Source organism: Abramis brama (assembly GCF_963993115.1).
Source record: "Abramis brama genome assembly, chromosome: 14".
NCBI classification, from domain to species: Eukaryota; Metazoa; Chordata; class Actinopteri; order Cypriniformes; family Leuciscidae; genus Abramis; species Abramis brama.
This window is the reverse complement of record NC_139976.1, coordinates 4,221,152-4,240,359: the sequence shown is the minus strand read 5'-3', so window position 1 is coordinate 4,240,359 and position 19,208 is coordinate 4,221,152. Positions and strand designations below refer to the sequence as shown.

Sequence of the window (19,208 nt, the reverse complement as noted above, 5' to 3'; positions counted from 1 at the left end):
AGTAATTTGTATAAATAATGAAATAATGAATTCCATTTTTTTATATCATTATTATTTGATAATTTTTATTTTATATAATATTTTTTATTACATTATATGCCTGTTCTTATTATTATTTATCTTTATAGAGCTTTTTTGCCCAATGCCAGTACATAGACACTTTATAGTATTTTTATTGTGTGTGTCAAATCCAAAGCAGACCAAAAGCACATTAAAAATAGCCCCTATGAATCTAGCTGGTTACTGACTGAAAATCTCCCATACGCTCTTAAATCAAATATGAATATACAGTAGATTGATGTCAATTGTGGTCACAAGGCACACAAGAACTAATGGTTTTTGGCATCATTGACATTGCCTTTTTTATCTAAATGCCTGTTGTTGACTGGTCACATGTGCTGTCATTGAATAGAGCTCTGTTGATATAATATAAAGATATACTTTAGTGTTTAACAGAAAAAAACACAACACAGGTTTGGAACAACATGAGGTTCAATTGAAACAACAATTAATATAATTGTATGTTAATTATGTATGTTTTTGGGTGAACAATTCCAGTAAGATCAACAAGATTTTTTTAAATATGCTTATTTATTTCATTCACCTTATATTTATTTTATTTATTTTTTTCAGTCATTTCAAGAAAGAAATTCAGCATGCTGGGAAATAAAAGGCGTAAAAAACCTCTGCAGGACGCTGAGCATCACATTACCTGTGAAACCGACAAGCCTGGGCTTCGAGAGCAGTTCATCAGCAAATATAAAGGCAAGTATAAATTACTAAGCAGTTTAGTAATAACGTTAATCTACAAAACTGAGAATTTAATGTGAGGTGAGTCATATGGTTGTTAGGCCAACTAATATCCATGTTTCACAAGTTAAACAAAACCAGTTACATTTTTGCATTTCTGGTTCCATCAACCCAAAGTCAATGTTTATTTGCACATTCTGAACCCAGTTATGCATAATAAGCCGACAGTGCATGTGGTCATGTAAACGCAGACTAAGGTCACCATAAACAGCATAAGCATAAACCAATCGACACAGATAGATTTTTGCCCCTTATTTGCAGATTTGCCCGGCATGTAAACACATTAACCTCTGTGTTCTGTGGCTTATTGAAGGGAGCATGTGTGATGTGTGACAGGAAAGTGTCCTTATTTTGGATTAAAGCACATCCAGACAGAGCGAGTGTTTTCTTGACCCAAGAACCTCTTAAAAGTATTCTCATCTCGTTCAGAAGTGGTACAGTCAAAATCCTGCACCCGATACTGCATGAGAGGAGAATATGAGTCTGGAAGTTTTCCTCTGAAATTCTGGAATACTCTTGGGCTTTATTTAACATCACAACTGACATGACATATGAAATACACAGTCAGATAAACGAATGGTTAGGTTTTGACGTCATTAACCTGATTTACTTATAAAGTAGTGGTTTACGTGGTTATTGGTTTGCATGTAAACCTGGATAATGGATTATTTCAAGAAGGTGATTTTATTTTGTTATCAGCGTATCGGTGTGCATGTAAACATGATCAATGGGTTTTGGTTAAATTCCTGAAATAAGATCCATGGTTAGCACAAGATCAAGATATTTTCACGCTTTACTCCACAACATAAAATAGTAATACTCTCTTGTGTGTTTTTTTTAAAAGCCTTTACTTGTCTGGTAAAAGGCAGTTGTTAACAAGTGTCTAAATGGGAGACGGGTTGTCTGGGACATTAAACGTCATCAGCTGAACAGATTAACTCATCTAGTCACTTTCACAGCCTCGTTGTGTTTATAATCGCACTCTTGCAAACTATTCTAGGTAGATGTAGGGATGGGGATGTATACATCACACAATCAGTCAAACATGCATTATAATAATGCAGAAACATTATAAATATTACACAGGGAGATGGATTTTAAAGCTTTAGAGTTCCTGGAGGCACATTTATCAACAAAAAAAAAAAAAAACTCTATACTTTTATCTAAACTATAGAAGCCACATAAAACATCCATATACCACAAAGAAAAACTACCTGAAAGAGATGCAAATAATAAACAAACAGAATTGTCTTTTAAAATAATGCAACACAGTTGTTGAAGCTTCATCGTAAGGAAGTTGAAGTTGGTCAACCGTGGTGTAGTTTATAGATTAACTTTAGCTTATTTTCTGCAAATCCCAGTGGGTTTTTGTGGAGGAAACCAGGGGATGTTCAACTACTACCGGGTTGGCCTGCAAAAATAGGTTTGTGTAAGAAAATGTATGTAATTTTAACTGTATAATTTTAAGACTTAAAAGTATAATGTAAAGTATAAAAAGCAAATCATGCTTTGAGATTAGCCTGACTTTTGACTATTTTCCTTAAGTAATTTCCCTTTCACATCGTATAATGTACGTCATATGGTAGAGAACTTTTAGTAATAAAATAATAGTTGACATTAAAGAAACTGCAGCTAATGTATTTCTCCTCTTTAGAGCTTTCTTCCGACCGAACTGAACACTACACTGAAGCTGAGAACACGTTCCTGTTTGATTTTCAGTGGCATGGCAAAAATTGGTGGTGAGTACAGAACTGTTGGATTGATGTAGTAAGGATGCTAAAATATCTGGAACTGTAAAATACTTAGGATGTGTTCATACCTGGAGTTCTGTTCGCTTGGTTCGTTTGGTCCGGGTCCGCTTAGTGTTCAGATTGGCATTTCTATTGTCAAACCTGTTATGCTTGACCAGTCTGTCCTTTTTAGGGTCACATCTTCCTGTTTTTGGTTCGTTTACATGTCTCTGGGTCCATGTTACATTCTTTTTTCATTCGAACCGCACCAGAGTTCGTTTGGAAGCCAACTGAGACCTATTTATTCAGCATCTGGATCCTCTTGTTTGGTGGCACCAGGTTTCAGATGGCAGTGTTCACACTTATTCAAATTAACCACACTAACAGTCTAAACAAACATGCCAGGTGTGAACACACCCTAATAATTAAAATTCAACATGAACTGACATTAAGAGTACTGAGTGCAGTTTCCTTGAGTCATCTAAATTGGCTTTCCCTGTATTCCCTAAAGAGAACAAAATGATTAATTTTAGATGCCTTTATCTGAGAGCTGAGAGGATGTTGCAGTGCGCCATTTAATCTCATATATCATATAGATCAGTGGTTCTCAGACCCTCCTCTCTGCAGATTCTGTATGTCTCCTTCACCTGACACACTCAGATGAGTTCATAGAGCTGTGTTCTGATGATGAACTCCTCATCTGAATCAGGTGGATTAAAACACCAGACATACAGCATATGCAGAGTGGTGGGTTCCCAGGACTGGGGTTCAGAACCACTTATAATAACTGTACATGTCTAGCTAGTACTGAGTGGTCATTTTATGTCTTTATAGCATGGATGCATCTAAAGAAGACTCGTCCTTGGGAAGACTTATGTAAATGATGAGACCAGAAATACTTGCAAAATGAGAACCGTTGAAGTGAGCAGAAAACCTCACCTGTGTCTCTTTGCTGTACGAGACATTCTACCAGGGGAGGAAATCACTTACAATTATGGCGACTCAGATTGGCCATGGCGAGTCAAGGTACTATCAAGAAAATGCTAAAGAGATTAATCAGTAATTCTCACAAATCTCATAATCTTAACTCTCATTCTGATTAGTTACCATGTGATTGTGGTCTCATATTTCTCAAGCCTTTGAATAAAGCATCAGCAGAATCCACTGATAAAAAGCCAGCCAGCAGTTTGGGTCTGCAGAAATCGGTAAGTCCACTTTAAAACATCTGTATCATTATATTATTGACTCTTTCAGCGTAGAGTTGTGTGTGAAAGAAATGATAGATAACGTGTAGGACAGCTAGAGGAATGAACATGAACAAGTTTTTCTGTCCTTTACAAATATTCTGATTTTGATATTCACTGGTTTCTTTTCTGACATCCAGCCCCATTGTTCAGCTTCTGTTTCTTCTCCTGAATTGGACAAGGTGAACAGCAATGGTCCATATAAGCAGTCAGGCAAAGCAATAACATCAATGAATAAAACGGTAACCATCTCATACATGCAGCAACTATCTACTGATGTTTACTGCCAGCTAGTTGAAAGTGCAGTGAGTGATTTCTGAGAAACACTATTGATATTTGAAATCGACACCCAAACAGACACACCCCTCCCTTCATTGCTCGGCCCCCAAAATAATGAACACGCAACACAGGCAACCACTAACAGCTGGCGCTCAGGTGTTCAACTCGAAAAGATCTTTATCGCTGGCAAACCATAGGATGCTTTTTAAAGGTTTGGTTTTAGTTGATTGTAGGTGCATATCCACTTCATCCAGCACACGTGTGTAATAGTAGTGGGAAGTTCGGATCATTTTACTGACTCAGATCTTTAAATCTCGTTCATCAAAATGAACAAATCTTTTTTCAAGTTATTTCGTTCATTTCAGCAGAATGTATTTAAAATGTTACATGTTAGCCAAATTCCCCAAACACATCAAATGTTGATCGCATTTAGAATAAGAAAAAAATTACAATGCAAGAAAAAGGCCATATTATGAGAAACAGTTAATTTATTTATTTGGGTCTTCAGGCTATGCATTCTGTTAGTTTACCTCACCTCCCGATCTAAGCCGTTCGATCATCCCGTGATCCTCATAAACTGAGCTTTGCAGTCTGTAGTACCAGATACAGTATTGATTAGTTCACGTTTCGAGTCTATCGACTTTGGGTTCAAGTCATTCATGCATCACGTGACAGCCCCATATAGGCTGAGCTATGCAGTCGCTACCGGATACAGAATTGATTAGTTCATCTTTTGAGTTTTCGTGGACTTGATAGGTGAACTAATCATTTATCTTTCCGGTACTGACAGCATAGCCTCTGTGGGACTGACCGGAAGAACGAAAGACTTGGACCCGAAGTCTCGAGAGATGAACTAATCATTTCTGTTTCCAGTACAGAACCCATGGGATGTTGGGCATGTGCGGTCAGCGCAAAATGAACGAATCACTCTCTGAGACAACTCGGTAGTCCCGAGTCATATTAAAGATTCGTTCATGACGACCCGTCACTAGTGTATAAACGCTTCAAATGATACAAAATTGTATTGCCATTAGAAATGTACTTATGTACCCACACTTATGTAAAATGTACCCACAATTAAAACAAACAAACTAAAAATGACTTGGATGGTATGGAGTAAATGTAGCGCCTTACTACCAACCTCTGCTAGTTAAGTATAGTTATTGGTTCAGAGTTTAAATGTCTGACTCTGAACCAATGTAACTATTAATGTGACTATTGTCACAATTTGTATGTAAAGTTTGTATAAATGTTTGTTTAGAGTTTTTATTTTATTAATGATCTTTGCTTTGAAATGTGCAAAACATTTTTTGTTCACTCCTACAGTGTGTTTGTTCTTGTCTGAAATGGGTGCCACAGTTTTCAATATTGCTAATGTACATTTTATTCTTGTTTAAGCTAAATACCTCTTTATATATCTGCAGAAGCGGTTTCAATCAAGATTGGCAAAATTAAGACAACATCATGAAGATTGCTATGAACGTTTTAACAGAGCAGAAATTGAAAAGGAACACAAGATTGCTAAACAGCAATCACAAAAAGTTTGTTTGGTGAGTAATATGTGAACATAATCACACTATTCTGTGATCAACGCCTCAGTCAATTAACGGTTAATTATTTTATTATTCATTTATTTTATTAATTAACAGTTTGCTTAGTCCTTTTGCTTTTAGACCTTATATTTTTATTCAAATTATATTTCAAGCTGTCACAGTCATCCTCAGTCGCATCCACATCTGATGCACCCTCTTCATCGGCACCCTGTGCTTTGTCCACCTCTATAATGGCCTCATCAACCTCATGCTCTCCTGCCCTGTCCTCATCACCGTCACCAGCTCCTGCGCCACCCATGCCACCTTCATCCTCGCCTGGGCAGCCTTCATCATCATCATCTTCGCCTGGGCAGCCTTCATCATCCTCGCCTGGGCAGCCTTCATCATCCTCATCCTCGCCTGGGCAGCCTTCATCATCCTCATCCTCGCCTGGGCAGCCTTCATCATCCTCATCCTCGCCTGGGCAGCCTTCATCATCCTCATCCTCGCCTGGGCAGCCTTCATCAGCTTCGCCTGGGCAGCCTTCATCATCCTCGCCTGGGCAGCCTTCATCATCTTCGCCTGGGCAGCCTTCATCATCCTCGCCTGGGCAGCCTTCATCATCTTTGCCTGGGCAGCCTTCATCATCCTCGCCTAGTAGGCAGCCTTCATCATCCTCATCCTCGCCTGGGCAGCCTTCATCATCCTCATCCTCGCCTAGGCAGCCTTCATCATCCTCGCCTGGGCAGCCTTCATCATCCTCATCCTCGCCTAGGCAGCCTTCATCTTCATCATCCTCATCCTCGCCTGGGCAGCCTTCATCATCCTCATCCTCGCCTGGGCAGCCTTCATCATCATCATCCTCGCCTGGGCAGCCTTCATCATCCTCATCCTCGCCTGGGCAGCCTTCATCATCATCATCCTCGTCTGGGCAGCCTTCATCATCATCATCATCCTCGCCTGGGCAGCCTTCATCATCCTCGCCTGGGCAGCCTTCGTCATCCTCGCCTGGGCAGCCTTCATCATCCTCGCCTGGGCAGCCTTCATCATCCTCATCCTCGCCTAGGCAGCCTTCATCATCCTCGCCTGGGCAGCCTTCATCATCCTCATCCTCGCCTAGGCAGCCTTCATCTTCATCATCCTCATCCTCGCCTAGGCAGCCTTCATCATCCTCATCCTCGCCTGGGCAGCCTTCATCATCCTCGCCTGGGCAGCCTTCATCATCCTCATCCTCGCCTAGGCAGCCTTCATCATCCTCGCCTGGGCAGCCTTCATCTTCATCATCCTCGCCTAGGCAGCCTTCCTCTTCATCATCCTCATCCTCGCCTGGGCAGCCTTCATCATCCTCGCCTGGGCAGGCTTCATCTTCATCATCCTCGCGTGGGCAGCCTTCATCTTCATCATCCTCATCTTTGCCTAGGCAGCCTTCATCATCCTCATCCTCGCCTAGGCAGCCTTCATCATCCTCGCCTGGGCAGCCTTCATCTTCATCATCCTCATCCTCGCCTGGGCAGCCTTCATCTTCATCATCCTCGCCTGGGCAGCCTTCCTCTTCATCATCCTCATCCTCGCCTGGGCAGCCTTCATCATCCTCGCCTGGGCAGGCTTCATCTTCATCATTCTTGCCTGAGCAGCCTTCATCTTCATCATCCTCATCCTCGCCTGGGCAGCCTTCCTCTTCATCATCCTCATCCTCGCCTGGGCAGCCTTCATCTTCATCATCCTCGCCTGGGCAGCCTTCATCTTCATCATCCTCGCCTGGGCAGCCTTCATCTTCATCATCCTCGCCTGGGCAGCCTTCATTGCCTTCCTATGCGCAGCCTTCATCATCATCATCATCATCTTCTCTTGCTCCACCCTTATCTTCACTCTTATCAGTGATTCAAAATCGCAGATGTCTGAGACACTCTCATTAAGGGAGGTGGGTAGATTAATTTGCTTAATTATTGGGATGGTCTGGCTGTATTGCACTTGTAGAACTAACAATAGATTATATGAAATTATATATTATTTATATTTGTTTGTATTTCTCCTCTTCCAGATATCCTCTTTAAGGCCATCAAGAAAAAGACAGGTATGTGACTTGCCATGTGATACTTTATATGCTCAATTTTTTTGGCATAATTATGACTTTGCTTGCCAGTATCCACAATGCGATGAAACATAATGTTACAGGAACCACTGCCTTGAGTAAGTGTTATATTCTCTCATTCAGTATTCAGGAAGTACCGTCTGTGACACAGACTACAGCGATGTCACAGACTACAGCGATGTTGACCAAACATACCAAAAATCAGCTCAGATGAATCGGATGGTAGTTCTTCTGGACATGACATGGTCAAAAATGGCCAGACACCTTGAGTTTGTCCATCGCAGAGGGAACACTGCAGCTGGCAAAAATGAGTAAAGTCCTAATGGCCATGGAGAAAGGAACACTGTCTGACTACAAAGGAAAGATGCATCTGTCAGTATGAACTACACGCGAAACTTCATCATAGTTCATAAAGGACACTATTTTCTTGAAACCTTTGCTCACTTCTAAGCCGACTGGTGTGTTTAGAGCACACAGAGGTCGAACTCTTTTCCTGCCCTGGGCATCATCATCTTTAGGTTTCAGAGGACAGTTTTTGATATGTTTCCAAAGGCTACGCTTGTTATAAGGCCCTTGGCAGTAAATGCAGTGAATAAATTCTTTGGCTCTTTGTCTATTTTTTGAACGGTAGTAGGCAATCATCTCCCCATGTCCTTGTCTCACCACATCTGTGTTGTGGGCAAAGTTGCCCCTTTTTCAAAGGAGGTTCAACTGTACTCGTCTTTCTTTGGAATGTTTTGGAAATGCTATTGCCTTTACAACCCCCACTTCGTTGCGATGGACAAATTCAAGGTGTCTTGCCATTTTTGAATATGGCTTAGAGCAATTAAGGCAATACTGCTTCTTGTACGCCTTGCGGAGTTCCGTCTTTGGTGATGGCATTGACTGAATAAAAGTCTTATCACCAGACAAGGTGTTTGTCTCTTTAGATTGGCATTTCATCTTTTTTGGTGATGGTACAGTCATAAATTGATCAGATGAACTACCTGCCTCGTTGGGAGATGTTGGATGTATCAAAGCACTTTTGACAATGTCATGTCCAGAAGAACTACCATCCGATTCATCTGAGCTGATTTTTGGTATGTTTGGTCACATCAGACCCCATCCTGTTGAACAAGTGCTCTCCCAGCTGCTAATGGCCATGGAGAAAGGAACACTGTCTGACTACAAAGGAAAGAAACTTGATGACATTGAAATTGACCCAAATGGTACGAGTATACTTGGACTGTCTGTGTGTATCTGTTCTTTACATATTTGCAAAACAATGTATATGTTACCGGCAAAGTGTGTAATCCGGAATTCTATAGAATGCCCTAGGTAATGTAGGTAGGTAACTTAGGTAACCATCAGGCATTCTATACAATAACGGGATTTCACACTTTGCCGGTAACATATATAATCATGTCACAGATGGTAAGTATAAGCAATAAAGTGTAAATTTTTTTGTCAGTGAATTATTTAGAGCAACTTGAGGCCCAAGGTGATTCCATGTCAAGTGATGAGGAGGATTACAGTGACCTATCTCAGAAAACAGCACCAGCAGAGACTGATCAACTTGTTCAATCTGATCAATCTGTTTCATGGGAGGATCAAGGTAAGAAAAATCTCTAAACTACACAAACAACAATAATCAAATAAACATGAATCAGCTCCATGCAGCAATATCCAGCCAAATGAAAAAAATATACACATTAGGACACATTAGTCTTGATTTGGTCTTTACTCACCAATTTAGTTGTAATGAGAATGTGTAATGAGTATTTACTTGTTTTTAACTATTTCATAGGTTCTTCAAACGCTCCAAAAAAGAAATGGGAGGACAGTGAGGTAAAAGCAGTAGAGAGACACATGATGAAGTTCATCAAGACATACAAAGTTCCTGGTAAGCAAGACTGTGAAAGATGCATTCACGCAGAGCCAGAAGCTTTGAAGCAGCGAACATGGACTGGTGTGAAAAATTATGTGCGGAACAGGATCACGACTCTTAAAGAAAAGGTGGTTTGTAGGGTGGCACAAACACTTTAACACTTTGCACATTATGCTCTTTTTGTAAGAAATGGAGCTAAATTAAAAGAAATGAGGATATAGGTGTAGAAATATTTTGAGGATGGAATGAAACAGAATATAAAGTGCAAAGTTAGAGTATAAGAAGGCTAATGAAGAAGTAGAGGATATTAAGATAGTCAATTTTCATTATTCAGTTTTCTTTGTTCAGTTGCAATGAAGTTGGATGGAATGTCATGTTAAACTTTTTGATATTTCTGTCATAGAGGGAGGAGAGAATGTTAAGAGGATAAAAAGGGAAGAGTGAATAGGTGTGTTGGACATGGGCCGTGGCTGGATGTAACCGATCGGTGAGAGTTGCAGTGTGCAGGCGGGAGGAGCTGAAAACAGACACGTGAGTCAGACACTTTCTGCTTCCCGTAGTGACGCAGAGCCAGAAGCTTTGAAGCAGCGAACATGGACTGGTGTGAGAAATTATGTGCGGAACAGGATCACGACTCTTAAAGAAAGGGTGGTTTGTAGGGAGGCACAAACACTTTAACACTTTGCACATTATACTCTTTTTGTAAGAAATGGAGCTAAATTAAAAGAAATAAGGATAAAGGTATAGAAATTAAAATTGAGAGACGCTCACGCTGTGTTTGCATACTTTACCACAGCTGAAGTGAAATAAATGCATTATTTGCCAAATACACAGATATTTCAGAGACATTTTCATGCAATACATGTACTGCTTAATACAGCATCTGTTTGTACAAGAATAAAGTTCAACATAAGCCTAAATACCGATGAAGTGGGGTCTACATTGTATCAGTTTTATTTGGATAAACATGACAATATAACAGCGTGACTACATGAAAGGGGATTTCACTGTTATAAAAACAGATTTGTGAGCATTAGTGGAACTAAAGGTGTGAGAATTAACTCTTAATCATTGTGTTGCAGTGGATTCGGCCAATCGTGGATCAGTTGTGTCGTCATCAGAGCTCATGAGTCGCTCTGGAGAAGCTGCGCTGGCTGAGTCCTCCTGCTCTCCAATCGCTCTCGCCGTACTCTGATACCATACGTCACAGTCACGGGGCTTCGCTGTCTGAAGTCGGACACAAGTTCTAACCGGCATGCACTGCTCAAGTCAGCTGCTGATCGGTCTGCGCAGCGCTGCATGAAGTCCAACAAGCCTAATGCTCTCCTCCCTCTTTACATCCCTTTACATTCTCCTCCCTCTTTACATCCCTTTACATTCTCTCCTCCCTCTTTTCATCCCCTTTACATTTTCTCCTCCCTCTTTACGTCCCCTTTACATTCTCCTCCCTCTTTACATCCCTTTACATTCTCTCCTCCCTCTTTACGTCCCCTTTACATTTTCTCCTCCCTCTTTACGTCCCCTTTACATTCTCTCCTCCCTCTTAACATCCCCTTTACATTCTCTCCTCCCTCTTTACGTCCCCTTTACATTCTCTCCTCCCTCTTTACGTCCCCTTTACATTCTCTCCTCCCTCTTTACATCCCCTTTAAATTCTCTCCTCTCTCTTAACATCCCCTTTACATTCTCTCCTCCCTCTTTACATCCCCTTTACATTCTCTCCTCCCCTTTTACATTATCTCCTCCCCTTTACATCCTCTTTACATTCTCCCCTCCCTCTTTACATTCTCTCCTCCCTCTTTACATTCCCCTTTACATTTTCTCCTCCCTCTTTACGTCCCCTTTACATTCTCTCCTCCCTCTTTACGTCCCCTTTACATTCTCTCCTCCCTCTTTACATCCCCTTTATATTCTCTCCTCCCTCTTTATGTCCCCTTTATATTCTCTCCTCCCTCTTTACGTCCCCTTAACATTCTCTCCTCCCTCTTTACGTCCCCTTTACATTCTCTCCTCCATCTTTACGTCCCCTTTACATTAGGCTTGTTGGACTTCATGCAGCGCTGCACAGAACGATCAGCGGCTAACTTGAGCAGTGCTTGATGGTTAGAACTTGTGTCCGACTTCAGACAGCGACGCCCGTGACTGTGCCATAAGGCATCAGAGTACAATGAGAGTGATTGGAGAGCAGGAGGACTCAGCCAGAGCAGATTCTCTAGAGCGACTCACGAGCTCTGATGATGACACAGCTAATCCACGATTGGCAGAGTACACCGCTTGACAACGATCACGTGCGTTTCATGTTTCTTCTCACACCTTCAGTTCCACTAAGGATCACAAATCTGTTCTTTATAACAGTAAAAGCTCTTTTCATGTAGTTGCGATAAATGTTTATCAAAATAAAACAATGTAGACCCCACTTCACTGGTATTTAGGCTTATTTTGAACTTTATTCTTGTACAAACAGTAGTGCATGTATTGAATGAAAATGTCTCTGAAATATCTGTATCTGGAAAATAATGCGTTTATTCCACTTCAGCTGTGGTAAAGTATGCAAACTTAGCCTGAGCGTCACTACGGGAAGCAGAAAGTGTCTGACATCACATTCTCTCGTCTGCACACGGCAACTCTCACCAATCGGTTACATCCAGCCACAGCCCATGTCCAGCACACCTAATATAAGGGATGAATAGAGGGAGTAAATGTAAAGAGGATGAAAAGAGGGAGGAGTAAAGCGGGTAAAAAGAGTGAGGAGTAGAGTTAGAGGATGAAGAGGAGGAGTAAAGAGGATGAAAAGAGGGAGTAGTAAAGAGGGTAAAAAGATGGAGGAGTAGAGTTAAAGAGGATAAAGAGAGGGAGGAGTAAAGCGGGTAAAAAGAGTGAGGAGTAGTTAGAGGATGAAGAGGAGGAGTAAAGAGGGTAAAAAGAGGGAGGAGTAGAGTTAAAGAGGATGAAAAGAGGGAGGAGTAAAGGGTAAAAAGAGGGAGGAGTAGAGTTAAAGAGGTGAAGAGGAGGAGTAGAATTAAAGAGGATAAAGAGGGAGGAGTAAAGCGGGTAAAAAGAGTGAGGAGTAGAGTTAAAGAGGATGAAGAGAAGTAGAGTTAAAGAGGATGAAAAGGAGTAAAGTGGGTAAAAAGAGGGAGGAGTAGAGTTAAAGAGGGAGGAGTAGAGTTAAAGAGGGAGGAGTAGAGTTAAAGAGGGAGGAGTAGAGTTAAAGAGGATGAAAAGGAGTAAAGCGGGTAAAAAGAGGGATGAGTAGAGTTAAAGAGGGATGAGTAGAGTTAAAGAGGGAGGAGTAGAGTTAAAGAGGGAGGAGAGAATGTAAAGGAGGAAGTAGAGAGATTTTGAAGAAGGGTGGATGGAGGAAGTACAGAGGATAGTTGGGCACTGAGAATCATTCCCACCTCCAAGTTAATTGATTTTTCATTGTTGTTCTTTTAAAAAAAAGAATAATTTGAAGTTCTGTCATTAACTGCAATGTGCACTTTCAACACAATGTGTCCAAGACTGTTAATATTAAAGAGTCATTTAATCGGAGTGTGTGTCACTAGAGTCCCCAAAGAGTCGTTCAATTGGAGTGTGTGTGTCACTTGAGTCCCCAAAGAGTCATTTAATCGGAGTTTGTGTGTGTCTCGAGTCCCCAAAGAGTCATTTAATCGGAGTGTGTGTGTGTGTCACTAGAGTCCCCAAAGAGTCATTTAATCAGAGTGTGTGTCACTAGAGTCCCCAAAGAGTCATTTAATCGGAGTGTGTGTGTCTCTCTAGTCCCCAAAGAGTCGTTTAATATGAGTGTGTGTGTGTCACTAGAGTCCCCAAAGGGTCATTTAATCGGAGTGTGTGTGTGTCACTAGAGTCCCCAAAGGGTCGTTTAATCGGAGTGTGTGTGTCACTTAAGTCCCCAAAGAGTCATTTAATCGGAGTGTGTGTGTCACTTAAGTCCCCAAAGAGTCATTTAATCGGAGTGTGTGTGTCACTCGAGTCCCCAAAGGGTCATTTAATCGGAGTGTGTGTGTGTCACTAGAGTCCCCAAAGAGTCATTTAATCGGAGTGTGCGTGTCACTCGAGTCCCCAAAGGGTCATTTAATCGGAGTGTGTGTGTCACTAGAGTCCCCAAAGGGTAATTTAATCGGAGTGTGTGTGTCACTCGAGTCCCCAAAGGGTCATTTAATCGGAGTGTGTGTGTGTCACTAGAGTCCCCAAAGAGTCATTTAATCGGAGTGTGTGTGTCACTTCGAGTCCCCAAAGGGTCATTTAATCGGAGTGTGTGTGTGTCACTAGAGTCCCCAAAGGGTCATTTAATCGGAGTGTGTGTGTCACTAGAGTCCCCAAAGAGTCATTTAATCGGAGTGTGTGTGTCACTCGAGTCCCCAAAGAGTCATTTAATCGGAGAGTGTGTATCACTATTTTTATTTGTATAGAGTTTTTTTTGACAATTACTACACTTTACAGAAGAACATGCCTAATGTCTTAACCCCAGTGTGTAGCCAAAGATGACTCTGATGAGGAAAACTCCTTAAGATGTTTTTGTGATAATGATTAGTTTACAGTCGATGCTAAATTAACTAGAGGGATGCAGCCGGTGGTCAGTGAAAGGTTCTCTGCCATGAAGTGAAGTCTGTTTTATTTCTATAGCGCATGATACAATACAGATGGTTTCAAAGGAGCTTCACAGACATAAAATAACTTGCAAATGTCAACAATTATGAAATGAATAATGTAGAGCTGTTTTACAGTTGAAATTAAAGACAATAGTGTTATTATTCAGCTCAATTCTGTTCATCTTTTGCTTCTGATAGTCAATCAGTCAAATCAATAATATTTCTGAATGTTAATTGTCATTCCCCAACTGAGCAGCCAAAGGCACTTGATCTCAAGCTACAAATCAGACAAAAAATGTAGGCTACCCATTTACAGTGATCTTGCAGAAAAGAAGAAACCCAGTTTACTCTCTCACACCTGTATCTCTGCACTAGCTTGATTTCACTGTCCAGTATTGGAACTTTGAATTGTAATATTCTACTTCTGTCTTCTTAGGATAAATAATATATAACATCTCAACAATGTCCTGAAAGTATACCTTAACCAGAGTATGTGTATCACCATGGTCCTCAAAGTATGACTTCATCAGAGTTTGTGTTTAATGTCCCCAAAATGGACATAAAAAATACTGTCCCTAAAGTGAAGGCAAAATGTCAGGTCTTTAAGGAAGGCTTTTATTGATAAAATCAAGTGATAATTGTGATGACAGCTTCTCCAGAAGTGCAGTCATATCTTTCTTTTGTCTCTAGACCCTTCAGAAAGGGGTGTCCCTAAAGGTAGGGTTCCCAGTCATACGTCCTCACATTGTGGTTAAGTAGGTATGTGTGTGTGTGTGTGTGTGTGTGTGTGTGTGTGTGTGTGTGTGTGTGTACTTGTTTTACCTGCATTTTGAGGACCAAATGTCCCCACAAGGATTGTAAAACCCGAGATCCGAGATTGTGGGCAGCAGCCAGTTAATGAACATACTAAATAATGTTTATTTGAAAATGTAAAAATGCAGAATGTTTTCTGTGATTGGGTAGGGTTGGGGATAAGGGATAGAAATTCCAGTTTGTACAGTATAAAGACCCTTACACATACGAAGAGTCCCCACAAAGATACCAGAACCTAACATAACATAACCAAACATAAATTGTTATTATGACAGTTCTGACTTTATCACCCTCATGTTTTTACAAACCCATACGACTTTCTTTCTCCTGTGGAGCACAAAAGAATAAATCTTTACACATTTTTTCCATACAATCACAATTCATAGTAACCACTTCTGTCAATGTAAAAAAAAGGACAAAAAGTGTCATTAAAAAAAACACAAAATCACATTTATCTCCAATTATATATTTTAAGGAACAGACAGTAATTTTAATCTCTAAAAATCCTGTCCCTAAATTCTTTTTTTAGTTCGGTGACCCACTTTTATTTTATTTTTTTTTATTTTTTTATTTTATTTTTTTTATTTTTTTTTTGGAGCTTGAGAGTTGCTGTTACTTTGAACTGGCATTTTGAAAGATCATCAAATAAACGTTCTTCAAAACCTGATTCATCATATTCTTGATTCATTTTTCAATAAAATGGATAATCAAGTAAACCTAAGTTGCTTCAGTCCAGTAAGTGTTCATCCTGAAATATTACCAATAATTAACAATATATAATAGTGTAGGCTTTAAAGGGTTAAAATTTATCTCGTGTTCCACAGGGGAAATAACAGCATAAGCAACATGAGGGTGAATAATTGATGGCAGTACTGGTGTATTTAGCTGAATTATTCCATTTAACTTGGTCATTGTAAATTGCACAAGTTCTCCTTTACAGCCCTTGTAGATTTGCATGCATTTTTCCTTTTATTTATGGTGTTTTGGCTTTAATAGGACAGTCAAGGGAGGCAGTTACTACAGGAAAAGATAGTATTTGAAATGTAGAAATGTATCGGGACATGGCACAGTCTGGACCCCCATCATCACAATCAAGCACATGCGCTATCCGCTGCGCCAAGGCTTCAACTTCACATGTGTTTTTCAGATCATTGTTATTCTTCATGACCCAGTTGGCATCGGCTCACTGACTGACACGATGACTTTCCTCCTGTACAGTTTCCTGGAGCAGCGCAAGAACATCCCTGAATACTCCCAACACCACACACCAAGGCTTTTCAGGGATGAGGCTTTTCAGCTGGAATGCTGAGTTTTGTTTTTGTGGGACATTTTTTAAATATACTGACACTTTAAACTTGTGTTTCGTCCCTTTTTGCTCCAGTCCTCCAATGGCTGTTTAGATCCTCCTGGTGGTCTTCGATAAAATTGAGATGGGAGGTAATGTTATTGTTGGAGACCAGTGATTATTCAGTAATGCGAGGCTCTCTTGTTCCTTTGCAGTAGATTTATTAATTGGTGATGGAGATTTTGACTTGTCAACTGATTTGTTTACTGACTCTTTTTGTAGGCCACCAGTAAGGGGAGAATGAATACTCATATAAGCCAGTGTCAGTCACGTCTGAAAGCTTTGTTGAGTTTTTTCGTTCTTCTTGCTTTGAGGTTTTGGACCCTTGCAGTGATTTAACTTTGAAACCTCTCTGAGGAACCCTTACAATGGTGTTAAATTTGCTCCATTTGTTTGCTTAACTATGGATTTATGGAGGTCAAAGTTGTTATTGGTGGTTTTGTAACCAAGGGAAATCCATAAGAGCTTCAACCCCCAAATGTCTTCTCATCAGAGATTTATACATGCAAGAACATGCACTCTTATGAACCCACAAGCTCCCAACTTATTCCATGCGGTTTAATCAGTTTTCAGCCAAGACAGTGAATGTTACGTCCATGTGTTCAATAAAGATGACGTACATTACAACGATTTTACCATGGGAAAGAGTTTGTAATCCCGTATTTTACTTGGGTTTCTCTTTTTCATCACTTGGATGAAGGTCAGCCCATATTCTAGGTCAAGTTTGTGCTAAACACTTAGCAGACGTTCCCTCACGATCTGATTAACCTTGTGTGAATTTGTCACGACTGTAACCGCGCATATACATACATATGCAATGACGCATGGAGCTCTTCATGTTAGACAGATGATTCATGCTTATTTCTGCTGTATTTTGTCAACGCCTGGCTGGTTTAAATCCATTTCCCTCAGAGCCTCGGAGTAAATCTGCCGAACTTTCAGACTTACAAAGCGTGAAGAGAATTAATGTCAGAGAGAATTGAAACATAAAACTAATCCTGACAGCTATAGACCTCAGACACAATGGCGGATTCATTTTATCCTGCATTAAAGCCCACTCAAAGCTGGAAATATGCTTTCTCTCGCTGTCTATTGGTCTGAGGCCTTGCATTGTCTGTTACGCAGCAGTTGGACTTCATCTTCCACGAATATTACCACTAACAAAACATGAAACGGCTACTGCAACCCATTTTACTTTCTAAACATTTAATGAGAATAAAAATGTAGGACCACATATTTATTATTCAGTCTAATCGGGAATATGCGTTTTTGTACTAACCGCTTGGTCATTGACTTAACACTTGATATAACTGTGTGAATAAACCAGCTCTTTTACTCACACTATTTACTCATTAAGTCATGCAACTGAATGCATAAACCCTCACATAACATTTCAAATTATTATTAGTAAATCAAAACCAAGTAAGTGTTAAAAAGCAAGTGATCAGACTCTTTGACAGTTTGAAGTGTGCTGAGAAGGGTTCACCATCACAACATGGTGTCCAGAAGTGTCACAGGTGTGAGTAATTATGTAATCAACCAATCAGCTGCCATCTTTTCAAGTGGTAATCAACCAATTATGACAACCAGCGTTATACGGGTAGATGGAGATGAAATGCTAATGCAGCAACAGGTGTTTAATGAGACGGTTTAGTAATTTTTTTATTTATTTGAACTTAAAAAAAGGAAACTTTTTATGCGTTTTGGCCATTCATTTACACTACAACTGCGTTTTAGGGGGCCTTAAAAAAATGCAAACTTTGGAAGGCGTTTTTGTTTCTGAAGAAGTTTTTGAAAACGATACCATTATCTAGTGGTGAGCAGATCGAGGCTTCGTGGAACACTGAAACAGTTGAAGCAAATATGCCGTATTGTGTCGAGGCTTCGAAACAATCCAACACCCGTCTCCACGGTGACCCCTAGTGGTCAGAACAGTGTAAATGCAACAAAAACCTGGGCCATACATGCATAAAAACACCTTTTGCAACAAAAAAAATTGGAAGTAAAATCTTTCAAATACAATTATCTAATCATCTAATAAGAGTATCAAGTGTCTATATGTTCTTTTATCAATTGTCAGGGTTTGTTTTGTTTGTTCTATGAATGGCTCAGCTAACAGGCCAATAATAGACTAGCTGCCATTATTCATTTTAATTATACTAATGTCTAATTAAAACGTCTACAAATGTATAAAACTGATCAGAGATCAGGTAAAACCCACAGACACTTGTTTGTTGGTTCTCAAAGACTCATGATTCATGGATTGACAGAGATCATCGCCCCCAGCGGTAAACCATTGAAATTTCGAAGTGTTTCGAAACAGTTATGATGTAATGAAGCCTCGTTTACTGAAATCACGTGACTCTGGCAGTTTGATACACGTGTCGAACCATTGATTCACAATAAAAGATTCGTAAAGGTTTCGAAGTTATTCCAGTGTTTTGAAATTGCCATCACTACCATTATCGCATTTGTGAAAACGTTGAAGTCCTGTGCATGTGTATTACGATATTACCTTCTACTGGCCTGGCAGCAGAATACCGCTTTTTTAGTCGTTTCCGTGAATCCATGTGAACGTGGATCGTTTTGACAACATTGCTGTCTGTACACGAAAAACGCTTTCGTTTTTAGTATATATATATATATATATCTGTGTGTCTTTGTCTGATTTTAGGGTCATCCTGGATCACTGAAGGTGCTGATTGAAGTGGACGGGGAGCAACTGCTACTTGCTTTACAGAAAAATGAGTAAGTCTTTCATTATTTTCTCTCTTTACCAAATACTAGGTACCATGGTACAATGATGGTAACAGAAGGTAGTACCATGGCACTTTGATACACAGTATACTATAGCAGCAGGGGTTTTCAATCTTATAGATGCAACGGACACCTAAATATGAT

At 40.2% G+C, this 19,208-nt stretch overlaps 2 protein-coding genes across 3 annotated transcripts in view; both read left to right on the top strand.

Annotated features, from left to right (window-relative positions):
* The window catches only part of adam12a (ADAM metallopeptidase domain 12a), a 125,325-nt gene that overhangs the window by 28,669 nt on the left and 77,448 nt on the right, over positions 1-19,208 (top strand). The window contains exon 3 of the mRNA XM_084135398.1: positions 18,982-19,055. Coding sequence (XP_083991524.1) covers positions 18,982-19,055 — 74 coding nt within the window. The remainder of the gene's footprint in view (positions 1-18,981; positions 19,056-19,208) is intronic.
* On the top strand, positions 8,154-10,069 carry LOC311095877 (uncharacterized protein). 2 transcript variants are annotated; one of them, XM_084134722.1, is made up of 4 exons: positions 8,154-8,895; positions 9,138-9,281; positions 9,474-9,682; positions 9,958-10,069. In XM_084134722.1, the coding sequence occupies exons 1-4, from the start codon at positions 8,718-8,720 to the stop codon at positions 9,982-9,984; spliced, it is 558 nt and encodes a 185-aa protein (XP_083990848.1). In that variant the 5' UTR covers positions 8,154-8,717; the 3' UTR covers positions 9,985-10,069. The 2 variants fall into 2 exon arrangements, with proteins under 2 accessions (XP_083990848.1, XP_083990847.1); XM_084134721.1 differs by lacking the exon at positions 9,958-10,069 and having other exon boundaries at positions 9,474-9,850.